The 22,911-nt window shown below is 42.4% G+C and overlaps 1 protein-coding gene across 2 annotated transcripts; it reads left to right on the top strand.

Annotated features, from left to right (window-relative positions):
• Window positions 1-6,052: 6,052 nt before the first annotated feature.
• Window positions 6,053-21,390, top strand: igfbp2b (insulin-like growth factor binding protein 2b). Of its 2 annotated transcripts, none has more exons than XM_027009726.2 (4): window positions 6,053-6,580; window positions 15,686-15,867; window positions 17,516-17,656; window positions 18,833-21,390. In XM_027009726.2, the coding sequence occupies exons 1-4, from the start codon at window positions 6,199-6,201 to the stop codon at window positions 18,989-18,991; spliced, it is 864 nt and encodes a 287-aa protein (XP_026865527.2). In that variant the 5' UTR covers window positions 6,053-6,198; the 3' UTR covers window positions 18,992-21,390. The 2 variants fall into 2 exon arrangements, with proteins under 2 accessions (XP_026865527.2, XP_026865528.2); XM_027009727.2 differs by having other exon boundaries at window positions 6,063-6,580; window positions 15,713-15,867.
• Window positions 21,391-22,911: the final 1,521 nt, after the last annotated feature.

The following is a 22,911-nucleotide window of genomic DNA, read 5'->3' as shown; positions in this document are numbered from 1 at the left end:
TCAGAAATAAATAGCATGGCAGTTTTCCCACTGATGCTGTCCCTTGAGTATCAATCCCATAAATCTGTGCTTTTGGGAGACCTCCTCTTGACCTACAACTCTCAGAGGGGAGGTAGAATGCAGTGTCTGTGTGTGTGTGTTTGTGTGATGGGGATGTAAGAAAATGTACAATTAGAAGTGCGTGTGAGAGCACATCTGCATTCTTATGAGTAAGAAAGCATTTATAAATACCTTAGAATGTGTTTGAGTGAAATTGCAGAGAAAATAAGAGTGCCAAATCATGCAGGGCACTGCCTAGAAGCACTTTCATAATAATTTCCCTGAATTCTACCCATAAAACATTGCTACTCTGGCCAAGTCCTCGAGTAGAACAAGCCTCCTGTCCTTTGTGGCTTTTTTGTTTCTCTCTCTCTCTCTCTCTCTCTCTCTCTTTGCAAGTCAAAGACCCTCAGACTAAATTTAGACAAAAGACTAAAGACTGGCGTTGGACACTCTATAAGAGTAACACTCATGATTCTCTGCCATAGAAGTCAAAACTGGATAGGAAAAAAAAACATTGAGTTCTTAACAAAGCAGTTATTTCACAAATACATTTAAAGACCAACAGAGGCACAGTCATGCAAATCAGTGAGAAAATAAACATCTTTATTGTAAAACTGTAGAGGCCATTGCATTAAATCATTTGAATACATTAGCCAATCAAGCACAAGTAGAAAAATGGCCATTAGGGCATATGTTATTGGAATTTCAAACTGTGAAACTGACTTGTTGGTGCTTTCTTTTGTTTCCTCATTCTTTCAAATAAGTTTAATGATTTTAGGTTGCCAATGAAAAGAATAAAACTACAGGCAATATTGGCCCAATATGCAAAGGACAATGAATATTTGAAAGATTCTGAAGGAGATTCTGTGCTTAATTGTCAAAGAACAAGAACAATGTCTGAATGCTGAATTGCCGCTTCTTTCAGAGATAAAGAGCAGTGTGGGGCTGTCCGCTGATTGGACGCCATGTCTCGGTAGTTCCACCTCCGTCTGCCTGGGTCAGCGCACTCTACCCTTTTCCCGTGGGCTTCTTGGACACCACAACAGAGGAGGCCCACATTGTTTCTCATCATTTGAGCAGCGGTTAAAGTGGAACTGGAAAGTGTTGCCCATACCTGTCGTTTCATAAGTGTGGTGCTGGCCGTTTGCATGGCCAAACGATTCTCTTCTATTTTCACTTCAGTTCAGTTCAGTTACATGAGCAGTGGAAATGTCTGACAGAGGGCCAGAGTGCCATGTATAATTTGCTTTGATGAGACAACCGCTTGAAAGATGGGCCTCTCTAAAAGCTGTGAAAATACCTTTTACCAACATTTGGTTCATTTTAATTTTTCTTCTTTTTTGAGTAAAATTGAATGTTTCTGTAATTTATCTAATGCACATCCATCTCAGGTTGCCAGGCAACATAAACATAATATAATCACAATCCATTTGTAAAGGAAGAAATTTCCACAAGTGATAGTAACAAAACATTTCCATTTGAACAAGATGCAGGCTTAATCCTGCTAGACTCTGAACAAACAGACAGGCTGGATACACATTCAGACCTTTTGTCACCCAGAATACGCTGTTTGTACATGTCTCATGACTGGAATGGAAAAGACACAGAGAGAAGAACACAGCGGTGAAGCTGCTATACATGTGGCCTGAGGGTCAAATGACTTTGTATGAGAGATAGCGCCAGGACTGTACACGACACATCGATGTGGTCAGTGGCTACATTGCCTTCAAGGGCTTGCCATGCAATCATTTGAGTCAAATAGATAGTTAAGAGGCTTTAGGGGAACTTAATGATCGCTGTGGAAAATCGCATTGCTTATCCAGGTGTGAAACGCCAACTGCATTTCCACATGCACCGATGCACAATAGGTCTGCAACACACACGCTCATTTGTCTTACACAGAGACGAGGTGACACTGTCTGGCATTATGCTTCATAAGATGGTGTGGGAGAGAGGGCCAGAAGAGTCAGTGGAAGGCAGCGAAAGGACCAGAGTCTACAAAGCACTCAGGCACACTGAACAGGCTTCCAAAGGGCTGTTCAGTATGAAATAAAACTTCAGTTAGAGAGAAAAAAAGCACCAGTTCAGCAATCTAAGGTCTGTCTTGCTACTATACAAAACGGCCTCCCCCAAAAAAACAAAACAAGGAAAGTGTACAGACCAAGCTTCCCACTTCTTCTTCACTTCTTATTTATATCTGGATACAATAAGGCAACTGTAGTTTGGAATGGCCGAGAAGTCCTTGAGGTTTATTGGCCAGTTCAAAGTTGGCTCAACAGCAAAGTGAACAAAGTAATTAGTGTGGGTAACTATGGAACACAAGATATACAGTTATTTATACATACATAATGTTATTTATACATTACAGTGTCAATATAAAGAACAAACTGAGTATGAAGCAAACCTGTTCTCCTTACAATATATAGACAGCACATGTGTATACACCACACATAACATGTAACAGCTGTAAATGACACCGACCTTGGACTTGATTGGCTTGCAATCCTCAGCTTGGTTATGCTATCAGAAAGAGTGTGGTGATAACAGAACCGTGCTGTTCCTAACACATATGCTCATACACATTACATCACTGCTGTGGGGTTAGCTGATGTTCAGGAAGCACCCTCCTGAAAGATATTACATTATAGGTTTGCCCACAATGGCCCAGACATCAGTCCTTACTCTGGCACATGCTTATTCACCCAGATTTTAGCCAAGGAACACAGGCAGGAAACTGTGTAACTGAGAAAGTGTCAGAGTGTTTTCTCCCATGATCAAGTGCCTAGAGCTTTGAGAGGGTCATACGGGTGGTCTTCTGCTCCGCTGGAATTCCACGGAACCCCAGAGTCACAGCATGCTATAATTAGGGATGTGAGGGAAGATGAAGGACCTCATGGAAGTCCACCGATATCAAGTGATGATGGCTGGAATTAATTTAATACTAACACCAATATATATTAGGACTTTAAAATGTTTTAGAGCTTTTTTTCATGTTTGCTGTTTCATTTCAGGCCCCAATGAGCTGTGTTCCCTACTCTTTCTTGTTATTCCTCCTTCCTCTGTAATTACAAGTTCTAACAAAAATATTGAAATGAACACATGCTTATGTGCTCATATATTGTTTTTAAACTCCACGAAAAGGTGCCTGTTACTCTGTTCCTGCTGTAACAAAAATAGCTCCCACAGTTAACACACTTAAAATGCACACCTACAAAAGATACTGTTTTAATGTATTTAACTGTAATAAATGTATTAAAAGACATCCCCTGAGGAAACAGAATGAAAGATTTTATGATGTCATTTTGGATGTCTCCAGAACGTCCATTGCTGACTTTCATAAGACATCTTCGCAAAACTCAATACAAATATTTATGCCATCGTTAGAGACATATTTTCAGTGTCAAGCTAAATTTTCCTGTTATAGTCCACTGTAGTTGAATAATTGTACAATTGTACAGTGTAACTGTAGTTAATTGTAAAGTACAAAAAAGTACAGCCGCTGTAGTAATAATAAAGAAGTCCAAGGAGTAATGTTCCACCAGTCTTCACTGATTGCGTTTTCTGAGCACTTGTTTGGTGATGCAGGCTCAGGTGCTCTGCTGTTTTACTGTAGCATGTTTGTGCCGCTGCCACAATTGTAAAACTAAGCATGATAAATAAGCAAGAACACCTTGCCATCACACCACAAGGTCCTCTGGCTTACAGTCAGCTCCTGAACAGGTATAAACTGCACATTTATTCACCCCCCCCCCCAACTGTTCAACTGTTATCAGTCTGTGTATGACTCTCTGTCTCTTGCTTTCTCACACTCTGTTTATTTTTACAAGCCCTCTGAACCACCATGACACATTAGGGTACCCCAGAGTAATCTGTTTCCCAACATTTAATAGGGTGATTTGCTGAGGCTGCTGTGAAACTGGTTAGTAGTAAAAAAGGAATGCTGTAATCCGAATGAAGGCCAAATTTGAAGGAGGAAGCTATATATATATATATATATATATATATATATATATATATATATATATAGATAGATAGATAGATAGATAGATAGATAGATAGATAGATAGATAGATAGATAGCGAGAGAGAGAGAGAGAGAGAGAGAGAGAGAGAGAGAGAGAGAGAGAGAGAAATTCAAAATTCTAGAAAAGTACGCAGATCCTAGGGAACAGAACATTTCGGACAGAGGTCCTTCAGCTGTGCAAGCAAAGTGCTTGATATAGCAACCTTTTTTATAAAGCTGGTCAGATGTATATGTTCTGTGGTAAGCCATGGACCTTAAAAACTGACCATGACCTGAAGTTCAAAGATTAAACCTGTCTTAAACCTTCACATCTATGGAAGTCCAAAATATGTTCTATCCTCAGGTTTATATATTGGTCCCCTTTTCTGCACATCTGCAGACATTGAAAATTTGCCTTATTTAGATGTCCAGATATTTATCTTGTATTGTCAGTCTCATAGATGTAAAGAAATGTCATGGGACACTCCCCACCCTCCACGAGTCATGTGGTATGGCCTGCCACATGCAGGGGGGTTCACATGTAGCCACGCCCTCTGTGATGGCACACTCCTGCACGGGGTTCAGTGTTCTGTCTATTTAAACCCCTATCTGTGTGTGCCTCTTCAATGGTCATTGTTGATGTTGTTTGCTTATGCCCCTGTTAGTGTAGGTGTTAGTGTGGATGTAAACTGTTTATGCGTGTTTGTGTTTAACATTGTTACTATGTGTGAGTGCCACCGTTGTCTTTTATGTTATTCGTTAATAAATGTTTCACCACGTCAAGGGAGTCTGTGCGTCCTGCCCTGCGCCCTACGGCACTTGGATCAACATTACAAGAAAATGGTCTAGGTCCGCTGACATGACACAGATCTGATATGTAGGTTTATCTGATGTCATGTATTTGCTACTGAAAATGTAAATGGGATTATCCAGGGATCATCTTCTTATAGGTTAAGTAAAATTGTCAGCATTTAAATTGACACTAGCACTGGAATGCAAGTAGAAACTGACTTGGACAATAGTATGGCTAAACTGTAATTTGTTTTCTGGTAGTGAGGTGGTAGTGAAGTGAAACAATTTATTGTAGCAGGTAGTAGCATGGATTAAGTATACAGTTAGAAACAATTTGAATTTTACTTAGAAATAATCCATCTTTAATCCAACTCAAGAATTGAGAAATCTAGGCACTGTGGACCTAATACGAAAACAGTTGGTTCTGAAGAAGGGACGCCTATAATCAAATCTTTCATGTACCCCTTTACGTATCCCTTCAAAAATGGTATAAGGAGTTCTGTAAAACTCTATCAAAGTTTCAGACTAAATTTATCAAATCTCACTCCTTCCAAACCGTTTCTAAACAGTGATGTAAGATGCTGCATCGTATCAAATGAGAGAACACACACTGGACAAAACAACCTCCAGCAACCCATAAGCCCATGATGGAAGGAAATGTGGGAAACAACCATGATATACAGGTTAATAGGGTTGTTCTTTTGGGAAGGTAAGCATGACAACTGATCTCTTGGTCACACCACAAACCACACTACCCACTGGGCCACACACAAGGAGAAACCAGGGCTTTGAATATAAGGTGTAGATTTAATTAAATGCTATATGATGGTAGAACGGCAGAATTAAATGCTATATGATGGTAGAACGGCCTGTTAAAACACGCAAGGTACCCCATAATATTAAAGTAAATCACGTTTCTACTTCATGTAAACATACCTACTTCACAAAGACCTACCATAGAGCTGAGTCACACCCTCTACATACGCATAGCTTCACTCAAATAACACACTGTGCGGGCACGTATTTAGTCTACTTTGTACGGTATTGTATTAATTTAGTAGGATAAGACAGATTAAGACTATGGCCCAAACAAAGTGGAAAAACAAAGACCGTATAGAATGCACACGTTTGGTGCTCCCTTTTCCTCCAAAACACTGTTTTTCACGTGTCTGCTTTAACCCACAGTATTCCGAGGCTATCCGAAACAGCTTTATTCGACTGCCCTGTATTTGAATGCTCTTAGACTTGATGTCGGAGGAACATGACAGAAAATAGGACCCAGCAGACAGCCTCGCCGAACCTCACCTGTTCAAAGCCACTTTTACTTTCCTACCTGAAGTTGGCTGTTGAAACCGTTATCTAATGTTTTTTGACGTGAACACGATGTTCTCGCAGTTTGTCTACAGTTTCCTGCTGGCATCACTGGCGCTTCCATACAGCTCTTTCGGGGAGATACTGTTTCGATGTCCGAGCTGCACGGCGGAGCGACAAGCCGCATGCAAGCCCGCGACCAACTGTGTGGAGATCGTCAGGGAGCCGGGCTGCGGCTGCTGTCCTGTGTGTGCCCGACAACTGGGGGAACTCTGTGGCGTGTATACACCGAGATGCGGGAGTGGTTTGCGGTGTAATCCGAGTCCAGGCGAAGAATTACCCTTACAAAAATTACTACAGGGGCTCGGACGATGCGAAAATAGAGTTGAACCCACCGCCAGCCAAGATGATCGACATACTTCTCCAGAGTACGGTGAGTTATCTGCAGAAATCGTTAAGTTAACTGTGCATATTATGCATGATGTTTACTTGCATAAGCGTTTATGCTTTATGTGTATAGTAGGCTCGTAGACTTGTCATCTCACGTATGTTGATACGCCCTTAAAAATATATGTCCTTGGGCTTTCTGCTTTAAGGCTTCATTTTAGCATGTAGTGCTTGTGCAGCATGAATTGAATTTATATTTACATATGTAATTCATGCTAGACTACGTAATCTGTTTTGCTGGGTCCTATGGGGACTAATAATTCAGTGAACTCCTGTTGAGAAAAGCAGCGAGAGTTGATCAGGCAATGCCTTCAAAACATCAACAAGTTACTGGATCCGGTCAGCTACGGGGACTGAGAACGTATCGTAGTTCATTGGTTTACCAGAACTTTTATAGCGAACAAGTTTATCACCTGTTGAACTGTTGACCGTAACTTTCTTTAACTGTGTATTAGAGTTTGGCGCCTCTCTCCCGCACCCCTCTGCTCCGCCCACAGTCTCGTTACTTTAGACCTTCTTTATTTTAGGAATATGAAGTGCAATAAAAGAAAGACGCGGTAATGTCACAGTAATAACGGTATTCGTGCAGTGTGTTTATAGACAACATCAAAATACTGGTCATTTTCTACTTTTACTGCAGCTGTCGTGGCCATCTTTCAAGATTTTTTTTAATGGACTACATTTTAGAATCAACATTTTGCATGGTGAACATATTTCTAACTTTGCAGTATTAGTTATTAAATTAACTTACCCGATTTAATTGATTTATTAATTTAACTGCGTGGTTATAGAAATGTGAAGTCAAAAACATGTTTGGAACTTAAGATTTGATCTGTCCCCTCAGCTTTGATGTGCAGGATGAGCAGTCATCATACATTATCTGGCATCACTATGTAAGTTCAATATGTGCCCCAGATTCCTAGTCAGACAGGTTTCTTTTTTTTTCTAATTGCAGCGACTAAACTCTGCCAGAGGCATTTGCTTTGAAACAAATTGGCTGCCATTATCATAATGTGCTGCTGAATTTCCAAGAAATCAAAGGGGGAAAGGTTAATGTAGTTTGGCAATGATTAGCACACTGGACTTTGAGCTTGGTGCAGCATCTCATGTGAATCTGCCCAGCTGTGGTGCCTGTGATGTTTCTGTATGAAACAGTGAATTTTGGAATGACCAAGAACTCTTTGGGTTGCCCAAGGCCTGCCAAACCCTTGGGGTAAATCATCTGGCCCTGTCAGACCCAGTGACTCAGATTTGCCGTATAAAACACTATTGCATGTTTAAACAATAAAATACAGTCTATGATGTAAAATCAAGCTAATATTAAAAATGTTGAAGGCTGACTTGACGTGAGCTGAAATCACCTCATGAAGTTGAGTTCAGTGTCACCAAAGTTCATCAGTCTGGTTTATGGTATTTAGCTGCAAAAAGCCAATTCACTTTCTAGGAGTTTTATAAATGAGGACCTCTGTTGCAGATAGTATCTGTGTGCCCTTGTCATCATTCCTCTCCAGGCGAGTGCTTCTCAGAGCTCTACTCTCTCATGCAACATGACTTGTGTAAGATAGATGCTCCAAGCTGCAATAAACATGGAGAGGATATCCTCCACTGCAGAATGTGGCCTGCTCGTATGGCGACTCTAGTGAGAGTATGACAATGAGGCCCAGTATGAAGGTGTGATGACCACATGTCTGTGTGTCGTTATAGAGCTACATTGTTCCTCTGACTCATCAGTCTTGCTCCTTTGTCCAGGACAGGCTTTTCCTGGCAGGGGGTGCATGTACAGTCATGATGTAGGTATCATCCATCAGGTTACCACCTTTGTGGCGCTATGCCTTTCAAGCTTTTGTAATGTAAGACTGACTTAGGACACCACTCAAGTTGATATAGATATGTTTTTGTGTTTTCCTAATGCGACATTATTTCCTTTTGGCATTATATTTGCACACAGGTGTAGTTAGAAAAGTTTGTTTTTAGCCTCATGTTGCAAATATTTATCTGTTAAGTGTTTGACTTTTAATAACAATACTATTTAGTATGTATTACATGACATTGAACATATAATGAGCAGTGAGCATGCAATAATGAGTACAAGTGAGCAAATATGATATCATAGGACAGCATCACAAAGTGTTTTTTTCTAGAGAAGACTTACTCTGTGAAATGATCTCACAAGATTTCACAAGATATGGTAAGTTACAAGTCTGAAAGCAGTGGTAGCTCTGTAGTTAAGGTAGTTGACTTATGAATCAGAAGGTTCCTGGTGCAAGCCCCACCACTGCCAAGTTCCCACTGTAGGGCCCCTGAGCAAGACCCTTAACCCTCAGTTGCTCAAGTTGTATTCATTCATAATTGTAAGTTGCTTTGCATAAAAGCATCAGCTAAATGGCATAAATGAAAGTCACTATAGAACAGATATAAATGTGTGGTGTTAGGAAGACTCTAATTAATTTCTTTGAAGGATTTGAAATGAATCACAATGTGAATGTTCCTGAACTTATGTATGCCAAAATATAATTTTACCAATATTTATAATAACAATATTTAGAAAGTTATCATAAGCAATGCCATGTAATAGCTGTTTAATTTTAACTACTCTTTTTTGTTTCTTGTTTCTGTTTCATTTTAAAAAGGCAAGGAAACTTTGGACCCAGATTTCTTGCTGCTAACTGTTCAGTGTCATAATGTGTGTATGAATTCCACAAAGGGCTGAAGCTGTTCTGACAAGACAGAAGGCAATTCATGTCCTATTAATATATTATAGCATATATTAATATATTTGTACAACATATAATTAATTATATTAGTGAAGTATCCATTGGCACCGCCCCCACACTTGTCATTGCACACAAGTCCTGTCATAGTTATATTCTGTTGAATGTTGTATTCTGTTTCCATCATACTAAAGTGAATTCCTTTATCTCATAACTACTGGAAAATAAACGTGACTGTGATTCTGATTGGTGGAGCCAGTATTTTAGCTACCATTTATATATTTTTGAAATATGCAAATTAAAGCCAAGTTGGTTTATGCTAATCACTTCAGTGGGTGTGGTCAATGGCTAAATACAGACTAGGTGCATCTTTATTCATGAGCACAAACTCTGCTGCTGCAAACCGTGCGAAGCCATGCTCATATTCCCACGTATACTGTTCTATAAGTGTGTGGCATTCGAAGCATGAGCTCACCTATGGTCGGCTTTGTTCCTGTGCCATACTGCTTTAGTGATTAGGCAACGGTACCTGTGAAGAGTGATGGGTCTGTCAGGGAAGTGAGCCCCACGGTGGCCTTGTGCCTGGTTGCACGTTCTTCCCTTGGGCTTCACTTTGGAGCCAGTGACAGGTGATCAGTGGGCTACAGTCAAAGAGTGCTTGTAAATGTGAGATATGGCCCTGGGCCCCGAGACTGAGGCAACAGCCTTGGCTCTCTGCCCTGTGGCTGGCAGCAAAGCACTTATTACTTGCATGTGCTTGATAGCTGTTGCCTTTGGAAATTTTTAATCCCCTGCTACATGTGTACAGTGCCATCTGCCAGTTCTGACTTAATGATTCTTGTTTTTATTATGCAAGGGATATAACAGTGTCATAAACATGTCTAAGTGCATAGCATCTAAAGGAACCGTGCCTTGAGTCTATTCTTTTAGGTTATAGGCCCTTGGATTCTTCATTCAGAAGGGTATTATTTGCTATTATATGCTATTTGCATGTTTGTATTTTCTCTGTATTTTTTCTAACAATTTCTCAATTAGGGAGTGATTTTGCAAATTTGTTATTATCAAATGAAACTGGTTGTGTGTGTTATGCAGGTAGGTAGATGAGTGTGTGAACTACTCAGCAAAAATGAGGTGATCAAAGTGAGGTTCTTTTATTACTTTTCTGTGCTGATTAAATATAAAGGAGTATTTTAGGAACCAAAGGGTTATTCTGTGTTTAGTGTTAGCCAAAGGGTTATTTTGTTTTGAGATTCATCCAGAATCTCAAAATGAGATTCTGTAAAGTAAAAAGTGGTTTTACTTTAATTTATTTTTTCTCACTCCCCCCACCCCCTTCTCTCTCTCTCTCTCTCTCTCTCTCTCTCTCTCTCTCTCTATATATATATATATATATATATATATATATATATATAGGTGTATTTTTTGTAAGTTATTAATTGTTTGTTTTCTCCTTGTTTCTTTGCTGCATGTGCATTGTGGTTGCCCTCCCAGGTTGCCTGCAGTGCTGTGATGTGCCAGGGCATGTCTCTGGCCCCCTCCCCACTGAGCCTAATTAGAGCGGGGCTGTGTGGGGGGTGGGGCTGTGTGGGGGAGGCGGGGCCTGGGTGGCGGCAGCATGTCGGCACCTGTGACCCCACAGATGCTCCTCATGGGCAGCCCTGCTTCACTTTTGCCTGAGGGTGTTGAGGGGCGTCAGTCATGCGATGGAAATAAACTCTGGCCCCCCCCCCCATCTCCTCAAGCCTGCTCAAGCGACCCCCCACAGTCTGGAAAAGAAATCGGGGCGTTCGTGTTCAAAGCAGCGCTGTAAGGCTGACATGGCCAACTGTCTTTCACCTCATATTATAAAACTGACAAGGCCTGAGGTGCTGATACTCAGACAGAAAACAGAGATGAAAAGTTCAAAAGTTAAACCATAAGAAGGCAAACAGTTTGAATTTACTGTAAAGAAAATCCTTTGCCTTTTCATGGCAGGGAAAGAATACAGCAACTGTTTGTAGTTCTGTGTGCTCTTCATCACAACCAGTGTGCACATTGAGAAACAAACAAAAAATGGAAAGCTGTGGAAAGAATTTTAAGAAGTATTATGTATATTCATTGTAGTTGTAGCAAATCAATGCAGTATGAACACAGTGCTTATAAACAATGGGAAGATAAAGGAATTGTTGCCCATTTTATAACATCTTCCCAAAGAGGATTTTATACTTTTCTTCCAGTCTCCTTATAAAATGTTTTTCACCAGAAGAATGTCATGTTGGCACACTGTTTGCTTATAAAAGGAGGATTTTTAGATGTTTGCATCATTTTTGTTTGGTTTAGAAACTGCTGTACACGGCAACCCCTGTCCAAAATATCAGATGCCTAGCAACATCTCAAATGTGTTATCTATTGAGTGCTAGGTGGGAGTGATGAAGTTTGCTCAACAGCTTGTTAACAGCCTGAGCCTTTGACAGGTAGAATACAGTTGCTATGGTGTCCAAAAATGATCAACAATATGCTTCATAACAAATCAAAGTTTAATGGCATCTTGGCTTTGGCCAAGCATTGTCCTCAGGAAAACCTGAGACTGCCTCCTCCTCTAAGGCGAAAGGTGGCTCCAAGCTCCACCCCATACTATTTACCTCCTCCTCAAGCACCTTGTTGCGCTTGACCTTGGACATGGAATGGGGAGTAACTCGCAAAAGGCAGAAGCAAGCGGACCACACCGCGCTTCCTTTTACACTCGCAGGCTTTGAAACGTGCACGCCGCGATTCACTGAGCGCACCAGCACTCCATCACCCTTGGATTCTTTGCATTGTGGTCCTGCACAAGACATTCCTCCCTCATGCAAGCTTATTTGTCAGCCCCGCCCTCAGGTTTGTGGCTGATGACGTCACGCCACTACTGTTTCACCTTTGCATTTCTAATTACAGATAAGACAAAGCAGAACAACAGCTTAAATAGCAGTTCACTTGCATTCTGGTTAACCCCAGGCTGAGAATGCTTTGTCAGCAAGAATTGGGCAACATGCTTCTATAGGCCCAGCCCATCACAGGCCATGACTGGCACATACACTTTTCACCTGTGACTAAGTTGCTTTCCTGAACAGTATTTTCCAAAATGAGACCTGAAAGGATGCCAGGCCTTACAGCATTTAACCTCATAACCTGCAAGCTTGTTATGAACTTTTTAAACTTAGGGCATATTACTCAGTAGCAACTGTTAATGATTCAGTAAGTGCATTGAAACTAATATAAAACGTGTGTAGTTAGAAGATTGAGGACTGAGCTTATGATCCTGCAGTGGACTACACCCATGAAGGAGATGTTCTGTTTTCTCCATTTAAACTTTACGGGCTGGTAGATGAACACAGCTAAACCAGCACTGTAGGAATGGTCTATCCATACCCATACAGCAGCACGGCTGGCACGTTGTGTACTCTGACTATGGAATAGCCACTGCCAGTGTGGTCAAGCTTGCTGCGTGGAATATCGCTCAAAAGTATTTTAATTACAGCTGTAGGTTCCAGACAGTCACATGTTTTACCTCTTAAAGCTGGGGTACAATATCGACAATGCCTGATGGCCTCAGCAGGAGGGCTTCCTGTCATGCAGACAGCACTGCTCCACTTCCTACTGCACTAAGAGACACAGGGCAAAAAAGCATTATGCATTTCCTTAAAATGCCAAGCTATGTTTTCTAGCCATACTTGAAACCCTTGTAAAGAGCATGTCTGTATGGATGCACCAATTAGCCAAATCACAACAGTGATTCAGGTCACATCTGCTCAGTTTTAGCACTTTGCATAGTAAATATTGCCACAAAGCACCATTACTGTCACCTTAACGTGACACTACGGAACAGGAGTGTTTACTCTATCTCTTTGAAACAACATTTTTTCCCCAACTTTTGAATAAACGGTTCTTGAAATAGCAGCTGATGTGTTCCAAATATGAAAATATAACAATAGATCTTGGCTGAGACAAGGCTTAAGCTGTATAAACACTGTGTAGGAACAGAGGAGGTGAAGGGGGGGTGTTTGAAACTTTCTGGCTTAAAAAAAAACACTGTACCTTTTAGTGAAACTGATATGCTCTCAGTCCATCAGATGAAAGTTATGCAAAATGCAGCTCTCCTAACACCTTCTGCCTGTCTGCACACACACCCTAGCACACATACACTCCTGCGAGAGAATGTTTTCTGCCATGGTGAGTAACGGCTTCACCAGAAAAAGGAAACTGTGCTGTGATGTGGACATTTGTTTTGTGCCTCTGTGTGTACTGTGGATCAAAACCCTCGCAAAAGCTGAATGCTTGCATAACTGAAAGAGCCAGGAACCCGCCAGTGTTTCAGGCATCCCAGCTGTCTGTGTTTTTCTTCCATTGCTGTTTCGTGGCGCGGAGTCCTAGACCTCACTGGAGCCTGTTGGGAAAAACAACATGGCTGCCGTGCTCTTGCTGCATCACTCGTTATTCAGCTACGCAGAGCTCAGTGGGGTGGTGAAGCCAATTTTTTTCTATCAATGTTTGACCGAAAAGGAAAACGCTGGACAGGATTCAATCAATATCAGTGTCTTCTGGTTTGTTTCCCAGCATGCCGTGAAGGGGGACTTAAGGGAGGTGTTTCAGTACCCAAGGCTTGAACAAGTCAAGCAATCCAGTGCTGTCACCTGAGCTTCTCTGCACATGTGCAATAGCGTAAGGGCAGATGTTTTAAGCATAAATAGCTAAATATAATAATGAGATCAGACTTCTCAAGGTTCTGGTCTCAGCCCCTAATTTAGTAAATATTGGTATATTTTGGTGCTTAGCTTATACTGAGCAGATATAGCAATTTTGTACATTTAGGGGCCCTTGTTACTTTGTATCTTAATGAAATAAGTTTCTCTTTTTTTGTCTTACTCCTTTCACATTTGGGGGAAAATATAAATATAATATTACTTATAAAAATAAGTGAGGCCTATGGTTTTCTAATACACTTCCTGTCTTCATTGATGATATAAGCCCTTGAAAAAAGAAACACGTTGAATAATGACGTCATTGTGATGTGCACCGTGGAAAGTGATTTTTAACTGCATGAGTCTGAAAAGCGTGGCGGCGAAGGCTGCATGCACTGGCGTGTCAACGAGTGTGCGAGAAGTCAGTGTGTCCACACAGACCATACAGGCCACACACTAAGAGAGGAAGGGCCTTTTGAGTAGGAGGTGTTGCTGGGCCAGTCCCAGGAATGTGAGCAAGGAGAAGGGATGCTTTAGTATCTACGTAATGGCAGGTGTCCACTGCTAAGAGCTCACGCCAATACTTTGAAATGAGACAAGCTTTGGAAAAGTTGCCTGGCGATTTCTCACACTATTCTTAGGCCTGTCTGTCCAGAGTGGGCGCAAAACTCTAGATCAAGGGGAGCGTGGCTGGACGTTACCCAGAGTAATGATCCTGCACTCATCTGTTCACTCTCAGGCTCGTGCTGACGTCATGTCAGTCGCTATGCGCTCTCCATGCTCACCACTCACTCCTCCGGCCAGACACACAGTGAACGGAGATGAGATCACGGAGCCGAGAGCCGCTCACGGCCACGGTACGAGGGGAGGGCGGGGCCATGCGGCCCTGTCAGGGCTGAATGGCCTGTTCGCAGGAGAAGTGACATCACCGAGAGTGACATTCCCTGGCGAGGCCCCTTAAGGGACTGCATGCACACCACATTCCAGAACAAACAGGAAGAAGGATGGGTTCATTATGATGGTAATTGCACCCTGATGGTCTGCTGATTAAAGGAGACAAAATAAGTTTTCTTAGGGCATCTGTGTCTGGAGGGAAGGAACAGAGATTGAAGTCAGGAACATCTGGGGCCATAAAGACCAGAGTGGGCCCTGTACCTGCTGCTTAATGCCACAGAAGGGCTTGGAACTGGAGCTGATGATCCCTCTAGACTGAAAAAGGACTTTGAGTAGGAGGTGCTACAGAGTGACTATGAATGTAACATTTGTGACTTGCAAGATATGTTTTCTAAATGCTTTCTCCTTCACAAGTTATTATCCACAGCATTCAAATTTAGCTTATCCTCTTAGAAGAGTTGAGGGAAAGTGCTTTTCTGCCTAGAAGAGTGTAAGATAGAGTAGAGTGAACCTGTTCTGTGCAGATAAAAGGCTACTATTTCTGCACAGGCCTCTATATCTAATTCAGGATCTATCATTAAGACCCAGTTGACACTGGGTCACTCCTCTACTCTTATTATCTGCCAAACTCCGAGTGAATCGAGTGAAAGTGCTTCCACTCCACTCTTAGAGTCATTGGCCTCATAGCAGTCAACACTATTGCAAACTCTAAATTTGAGTATTGTGATTCTTTCATGCTTAGTCCATAAATTTTCCTTTTATTGTTTACCCTGAACTGATCAAATCCAGGAACCTATTTTATTTGGCCTGTCTCAGGAGAGTCAAATGGCACGAGGTCCCTTGCTCAGAAGAAGAAAGATGCTAACTACTGGCAGATCAAGGAGACTGCTTTCAGGCACCACCAGAACGAACAGAGGACCAGGATGATGGTCAACCGTGTGGAGGAGCCCAAGACCCCTCGGCCCAGACAGGTGAGAGGCTCCTACAGTAGATGCCGTTCCCAGTTTGCCAATTATGCTGCAGTGAGACAATGCAGTGCACAACCAACCCTATGCTGACCTTGGCATTGTATTTAGTACAGCAGTGCCCTCTTCTGGTTATCTCACACACAAGAACACACACACACACACACACACACACACACACACACACACACACACAAACACACACACACACGCACACACACATACTTGCTTTCATGCCTTGTCAAGACATGGGGTTCTGAGCTTAACTCTATCCCTAACCATAACCTCAGTAACCAAAAAAATTGTTTTGTTGTTTTGGTTTTAAAAATAAAATGTAGCTTTAAAAATTTGTCCTGACTGAGTAGGTTATCCCTGATTTTCTCTGGTTTCTCTGCTCTGAGAATGAACAAAAACCAACATACACACACACACACACACACACACACACACACACACACACTCACACACACAAACATTAACAAAACTTAAATATTTGCAGATTTCGAGATCAGCACCTCTGGCTTTAAAAGTATGAAAAATGATCATGATTGTGTTGTAGCAGGTACACCGTTTTTATGCTGCGAACTCCATAAAATACATTAGTCTACAAATACAGTGACAGATGAGTGTAGCAGAGTGCAAGGCAAATATGAACCTTCATATGTACTCTTAACATGACTCTTAACATGACTGTATTTAGGCTATTCTGCAGAAGCTATTCAGTGAGGCCTAGTGCCTACTGACTGCCAATGGTTCCAAATGCCAACCCTTGTCATAATGGTATTTCTGCAGCTCACTTTTATCAAATTTGGCCATCAGCACATATTTTAGTTAATTAACTTTTCTTGGAAAGGTAACGTATCTTAGCTGACCAGTCCTGTATGACCTCATCCCAATGCAGCCTGCCCTGTCTGTCATCTCTCCTACAAAATCATTTCAGACAATTCTTTCACAAGCTTTTACTTGTAGATTTCTTTTTAAGCAGCCACTTGGCTGAGAAGAGTTGGACCCTGGACTACAGCTTTTTTCTCTGCATTGATTAGTATTTCTGGAAAAGTATATTATTAGGAATGATTTAAGAAGGCCTGCCCAAATTTTTCCTTTCATTTATTTCTGTGTGATGACAAGTGATCGACATCAGATAACACCATTAGCATACAATAGAAGAGACAACAATAGCACTAGTGTGTAGGGTCCCCACAGGCATGCACACGGGTCTGGCTTCAACATGGAGGGTCGTGAAGGCTTCAGAAATCATCAGTGTCCATCCATCAAACATCCCACAAACAGCAGAAACTCTATGAGAATGTCATGCTGATGTCATGCGTGTTGAGAGCTGGGAGCTGAGCGTAGCATGCGCCATGCAGCAGGGCTTTTCATCCACATGATATGGATAAGATCCCTGGCAGAGCTAACTCCTGGTACCCTCTTATCCTGGGCCAAGAGAGTGAGAGAGAAAGGGAGAGAGAAGAGCCCAAAAAAGAAGCGGTATAAAGTGAGCGAGGTCCTTTGATGCAGCTGCTTTTCCTTGTGTTAGGAGAGAGACTAGGACTAATGGGAGATGAATATCAGCTATGTATAAGGCTGCCGAACTGGTTCTTATCTTGGTCCCTCTCTCTTCTCTGTTTGTGTGTGTGTGTTTCTGGCTGAACAGAGTCAATGCCAGCAGGAGCTGGATAAGGTGTTGGACGAGATCTCTAAAATGACCTTCCATGACAACAGGGGACCTCTGGAGAACCTGTATGAGCTAAAGTTCCCTAACTGTGACCAGAAAGGACAATACAATCTAAAACAGGTAAGTGTTCACTGTAGGCACCTTATCCAAGGTTGCATGCTTCAGCAGGCCTATGGAGCTTCTTCATGCATGTTCCTCTCCAGGAACTGCAAAGGTATGAGACCGAATTCCATCAGAAGACCTTAGCCTTCGTATCCTCTCTGTCCTTCATTCTCCCTTTAACCTCATGTTTATTCAGTGGTGCTGCAGCATCAATCCAGCCATAACTCAACTCCTCAGCCAGAGAGGGGAATAAGAGTTTGGCCTCCCCTTCCCTCGTAAATTAAAAGCTGAAAAAACAAGATGCTACAAAAACCAAGCGAAGCTGTCTCCAAAGCCGTTAGCGCTGGAGCCAGGCAGATCGACGGCGACATGCACAGCTGTCACCCCTGAAGCACAATGTTAGCGTGAGGCAACACACAACCTCTGATCCACATCCATGGTTGCACAATGTGGCATGAAAACATGATGGAATGACACTGAGATTAGATGCGTCTGAAAAACCTGCTCCCACACTTTCGGAAGTAAGCATGTTTTGTTGATATGAAGGTGTCGGTGTCTAAAATGGGAGTTACAAGGCCATAGAGCACTTGCCACCAGTGTGGGGAGTTTAGACATTGTTTTGCCATCTGGCTTCTTTTTCTCATTCTCTTGCATGCCCTTGATGGAGAGGGGCTTATTTTTAGCGTCAAAACAATGATATGAGCTGGGCTATCCATACCAACATGATGACACACAGGATTATACAGTGGTGGTAAAATGGGGGCGTTTTTGTACAGGAAAAGCAAATGAGCACATTGTTTTGATGAGAAAGCTCTGTTTTGTTGCTCAAAAAATACCTCGCAACCATAAACTGTTCCTCACTCATCTTGTTCCCGCTTGCTATTACTGTAACTGTCGTTTTTTGTTCTTTATCACTGAAGGAAAAAATTGGAAAGGTTTTTTTTTTTCGGTTTTTTTTTTTTGCTTGTTTTAGGTCCCCATGCAAGCCATGTCCACTTCAATTATGACCTAATTTTGGGAGTACTCAGTGGGGGTCACAGACACATGTTGTGGCAAATGAGGCGGGTACGACTGCCACCGGGGGCCTGGCTCCGACCTAAACCCCTCCCTTTTAATCGCTGCTGTACCAAGCACTTCATTAGCCTTCTAAACCTCGTCTCCCTTCCCTTGTCTCCGCCCTGTCTTGTGTTCCAGTGCCACATGTCTACCCACGGGCAGAGGGGCGAATGCTGGTGCGTGAACCCCCACACTGGCATCCAGATTCCCTCTTCTGTCAGAGTGAGGGGTGACCCCAACTGCAGCCAGTACCATGGTGGGCCAGAGCTGGAGCCCCCCGCCGGCCTGGAGAAATAGACGAGTCCTCACCCGCCGGGGAACAAGCGAAGCCACAGAACAATGAGAGAGGAAGCTGGAGAGGCGTGCATGCATATATTCCTGTGTGTACATGTGTATAAATGTTTCATTTCTGGTTTGATTTGCATTTTAATCACGGGGAATAAGAAGAGCTGCATGTCATGAAAAAAGCAAAAGAGAAGGGCAGACAGTGGTATCCCCTGCCTTTCCAGTTCATCTGTATGCTAAATTTAACAATGAGAGACCGGCGTCCTCCTGTTTAGAGACTTGTCTGGACCTTAACTCAGTAAGCATGAAAGAGCCCCTTTTACTCCCATGAATGTACGTGGAAGTGCTGGTATCCCGCTCTAAGCTTCCTGGGTTTAGGCTCCATTGCTGTCTTACTTTGGTCCAAATTTCGTTTTAGAACTTTCCTAACATTTGCTGTAACCACTCAGATTCAAGCCAGAAACACACAACATTATATTATACAAAAGCCTTATTGCTATACTAATGTATGCTGTTTTAGCTGGAGCAATATCATTTTTAGTTACTTTTTTCACGGCTGTTCACGATGCATTGTGACTATGAGTGCACCAGTGCTGATTACTTGTTTTCAGAAACATTTTTTCCTGTCTGCTTCCTCCTTCTGACTGGCCCAAGCACAACCCCTCCTCCGCCCAACCCTAAGTGTGCGGAGCTGCGTCTTCGGTAGTAGAGAGGCCTTACCTGCAGTGTTCAGGTTTAGCAGAAAGTTGGAGGAGTAGAGGGTATGTGGGGTTTTTTTTTTTTTTTTTTGGGGGGGGGGGGGGGATTAGCAGAGGGAGGTAGTTACTAATGACGTGCTGACAGAGGTTGAGATTAGGACACCAGGCTGACATTGACAAATGGGATACTAAGTGGGTTAAGTTCCTATAAATAAACACAAGTTTGCAAATACATGCCTGTAATGCAGATGGGCCATGCTTTACAAAGCTATTTGACATCTTCCAAGGGTGGGGCCAGAGGAGTGGCCTCAGAGCAGAGGGTTTTTGCTGGGGTTAGTGGAGAAGAATGGGGCTGTACACTTGTGTAAAGGGATTCCAAGTGAGTGAGATTGCTGAGCACATGTCAGCACATTTCCTGGTTAGATCTGTTTAGCATTTAGAAGGACAAGGGCTATGATTGGTGTTCAGTAGGGACATTAGCAGGACCAGGGCTATGATTGGTGTTCAGTAGGGACATTAGCAGGACCAGGGCTATTATTGGTGACCAGTAGGGACAATAGAAGGACCAGGCCTGTGATTATCCAAAATTGGATCTTATTCAGTCTTGTGAAATGTGATCTTGTCTGTCCTGTCTGTCTGTTTGTCTGTCTGTACGTACCGTACCTTCTTGTTTCCTCTCTCCAAAACACAGCACAGAGCAGCTCAGAATGACTGGACCCCAGAAATAACAGCTTATTAAGCTTGATTGATTGTAAACAAATGCGGTTTGGATCTCTGTAAGTTCAGCTCTCAGATACCCATAGTAACCTCCAGTAACTCATATGGTTTTACTGTGCACAGCCACCTTTTAATTTAGCTTTTGTAGATTTTCTTTTCTGTAGATGATGTTATGGTGCTACAGTCTGGCTTCGTCTTAACTCTGCTCCCCAATGCAGGGTTTAAAATGGGATTTTTTAAAGTTCCAGCAGAGAGCTTGCTGAGACACTGGCCATGACTTTTTCGTTTAGGTTGGTTTCTGAAATAGATTGTTGCATGCCCTCCAGTGATAAAGTAAATTTTACGGTAGTTTAAGTCTACCGTAGTAGCCAGCTGGCCTAGTTTGAAAACAAAGCGAAACCAATCCCTGTGATTTTTGGGCATATTGATTTGCCCAAGTTGTCCTAACAGGGTGAAATAATTTGTTGAATGTGTCTGTGTGTCTATGTGTGTGTGTGTGTGTGTGTGTGTGTGTGTGTGTGTGTGTGTGTGTGTGTGTGGTGTGTGTGTGTGTGTGTGTGTGTGCGCATGCAGAGGGGTTCCAGACCATTCCAGTAGACAGAGAGAGTGAAGCAGTGTTTGTCATCTGTTGCCGTATAAAACTGTGTGAGCTGCTCACTGTGTTTGGAGAGCCACGCTTGGACAGCAGGGACATTCCTAAGCACGTTCATCCCACCATTGCTCTCTCGCATTTGCTCTTTTTCCTGCTTTTTGTTACACTGTGTGTCACTGAGTACCTGATGGCACATCCACATCAGATAGTGAGCTTTACTGGTGACCATCAGACGCAGCCTGCTTTTGCACCTGTTCTCACTGGAATAGTCGGTAAATAAAAAGTGCCTGCCTCTAATTTAGAATGGGATTGAGAAATCCATAAATGCATGCGTACCAGCAAATATTTTTAAAGTCCTGTAATAAATTGCAATATGAATAAACGTACTATTTTCAAACCTCTCAGTTTTACTGGTTTTTGCTTCTTTCAGTTATGATTCATGCAAAAAGATTGGATGAAGCCAGCAGCAAGAGCAGTTGTTTACATTGTTCGAGCTTTTTCTTAGAAAGATTGCAGTCGAGCCGGCTAGTGTATACTGCAGGTGGAGGTGTATTTGCCTGCAATTGACCTTACCCCCACCCCCCCCCCCCCGCCCCCCCCCCCCCCACACACACACACAAAGGCGAAAATGTTGAAAACAGAATGACAGGAGAGGTCTGTGAAAAGAATACAAATTCTGACAGAAGCACCCAATTCATTTGTATGAACAGATGTTGTGTATTGCGATATAGTGCAGGCAGTACCATCTGTGTTTTTTTGATGGGTCTATTTCAATGAGAGTGTTTAAAAATAATGGTAATAATAACAATGATCATTTTATTTTGATCTCTATATGATGTGGGTCAATATATGACTTTAAACAAGTAAAGAAAATGCATTAAATATTTTAATCATTTTTAATTTACTGATTTATTTAATGTGTGCTTGCAGTTGACCTTTCTGAGTCATAGGTGCAACAACTAGACTGATCATTTTTTAGGCATGGTAGCTAAAAGCACATGTAGCTATCCATAGTAGTTGGCCTAATTAAGTACTAAAGGGGTGCGGATGCTTTGGAAGTCTAATGTGCAGTTGTTAGATTCTTTGAAGGCAGTGGTAATTGTAATGTTCACTGCCTTGCAGATCGAATCCTCTGCACATTTCATCCTGCGCCCATTGCTCTGCTCTTGATCTGCCCCATATTAGTTCAAGAGGGAGCACTGCGATAAGTCACATCTGGCTTTTGTAAGCCTCAGTTATCAGTTATCCTTGGAAGGAAGGCAGTAGCTGAACACTAGACAAAAAGACCCACCCATCCTCCTACACTGGCATACACACACACACACACACACACAGACTCACATACATGCAGTAAGCAGTGCAAACACATACCCAGCACTGGTATCAGCAGCACATGAGGTGAAGGCTGCTGCCTTAATGTTGCCTGGATCACACCATGTCTGGCCACTCCGTTTCAAAAGACTTGCCCCTTCCTCCCCCTTACCCTGGGACAAGGTGAAGACTTTTGCAGGGTCCACACAAATTGCATTTATTGCTGACATTTCAGTTCAGAAAATGTCAACTTGAAGATTCTTCATCCAACCCTGCCTACTACTATCTTAAGATAATCTGTCTGGAAAAGGGTAAAAGGTGTGATTTCCACAACAAGGCCCCTCAGAATTGACCGGAGGAGGTGACTGCCTCTCTAATTTGACTGGTGAGTTTTTCCCTTGTGTTGGTCTAAGTTTCCCCCTTGATGTTGGCACTCATGCTAAATGGCTTCCTAGTTCCTGTGCAGTTTCTTTGCTTTCTGCTGGGAACCAGGTGACTAGCCTCCAGGCAGGCCTTTAATGTACAAATTCTTTGCTAAAAATAAACCTGAAATGTTTAGTCATTCTATGCCATTTTCCCACCCTAGCCTGTCAACAATATCAGTAGCATTACAT

This window comes from Electrophorus electricus, chromosome 2 (genome assembly GCF_013358815.1).
Source record: "Electrophorus electricus isolate fEleEle1 chromosome 2, fEleEle1.pri, whole genome shotgun sequence".
In the NCBI taxonomy this organism is placed as follows: domain Eukaryota; kingdom Metazoa; phylum Chordata; class Actinopteri; order Gymnotiformes; family Gymnotidae; genus Electrophorus; species Electrophorus electricus.
This window is presented reverse-complemented; position numbering and strand designations above follow the sequence as displayed.

What these genes read in the sequence shown, in the direction of transcription:
- igfbp2b (XM_027009726.2), top strand. Translation starts at nt 6,199, where the DNA reads ATGTTTTTTGACGTGAACACGATGTTCTCGCAGTTTGTCTACAGTTTC. An exon ending in ACATACTTCTCCAGAGTACG is followed by an intron (nt 6,581 to 15,685) that starts GTGAGTTATCTG and finishes GATCAAATCCAG; the next exon opens with GAACCTATTTTATTTGGCCT. An exon ending in GACAATACAATCTAAAACAG is followed by an intron (nt 17,657 to 18,832) that starts GTAAGTGTTCAC and finishes CTTGTGTTCCAG; the next exon opens with TGCCACATGTCTACCCACGG.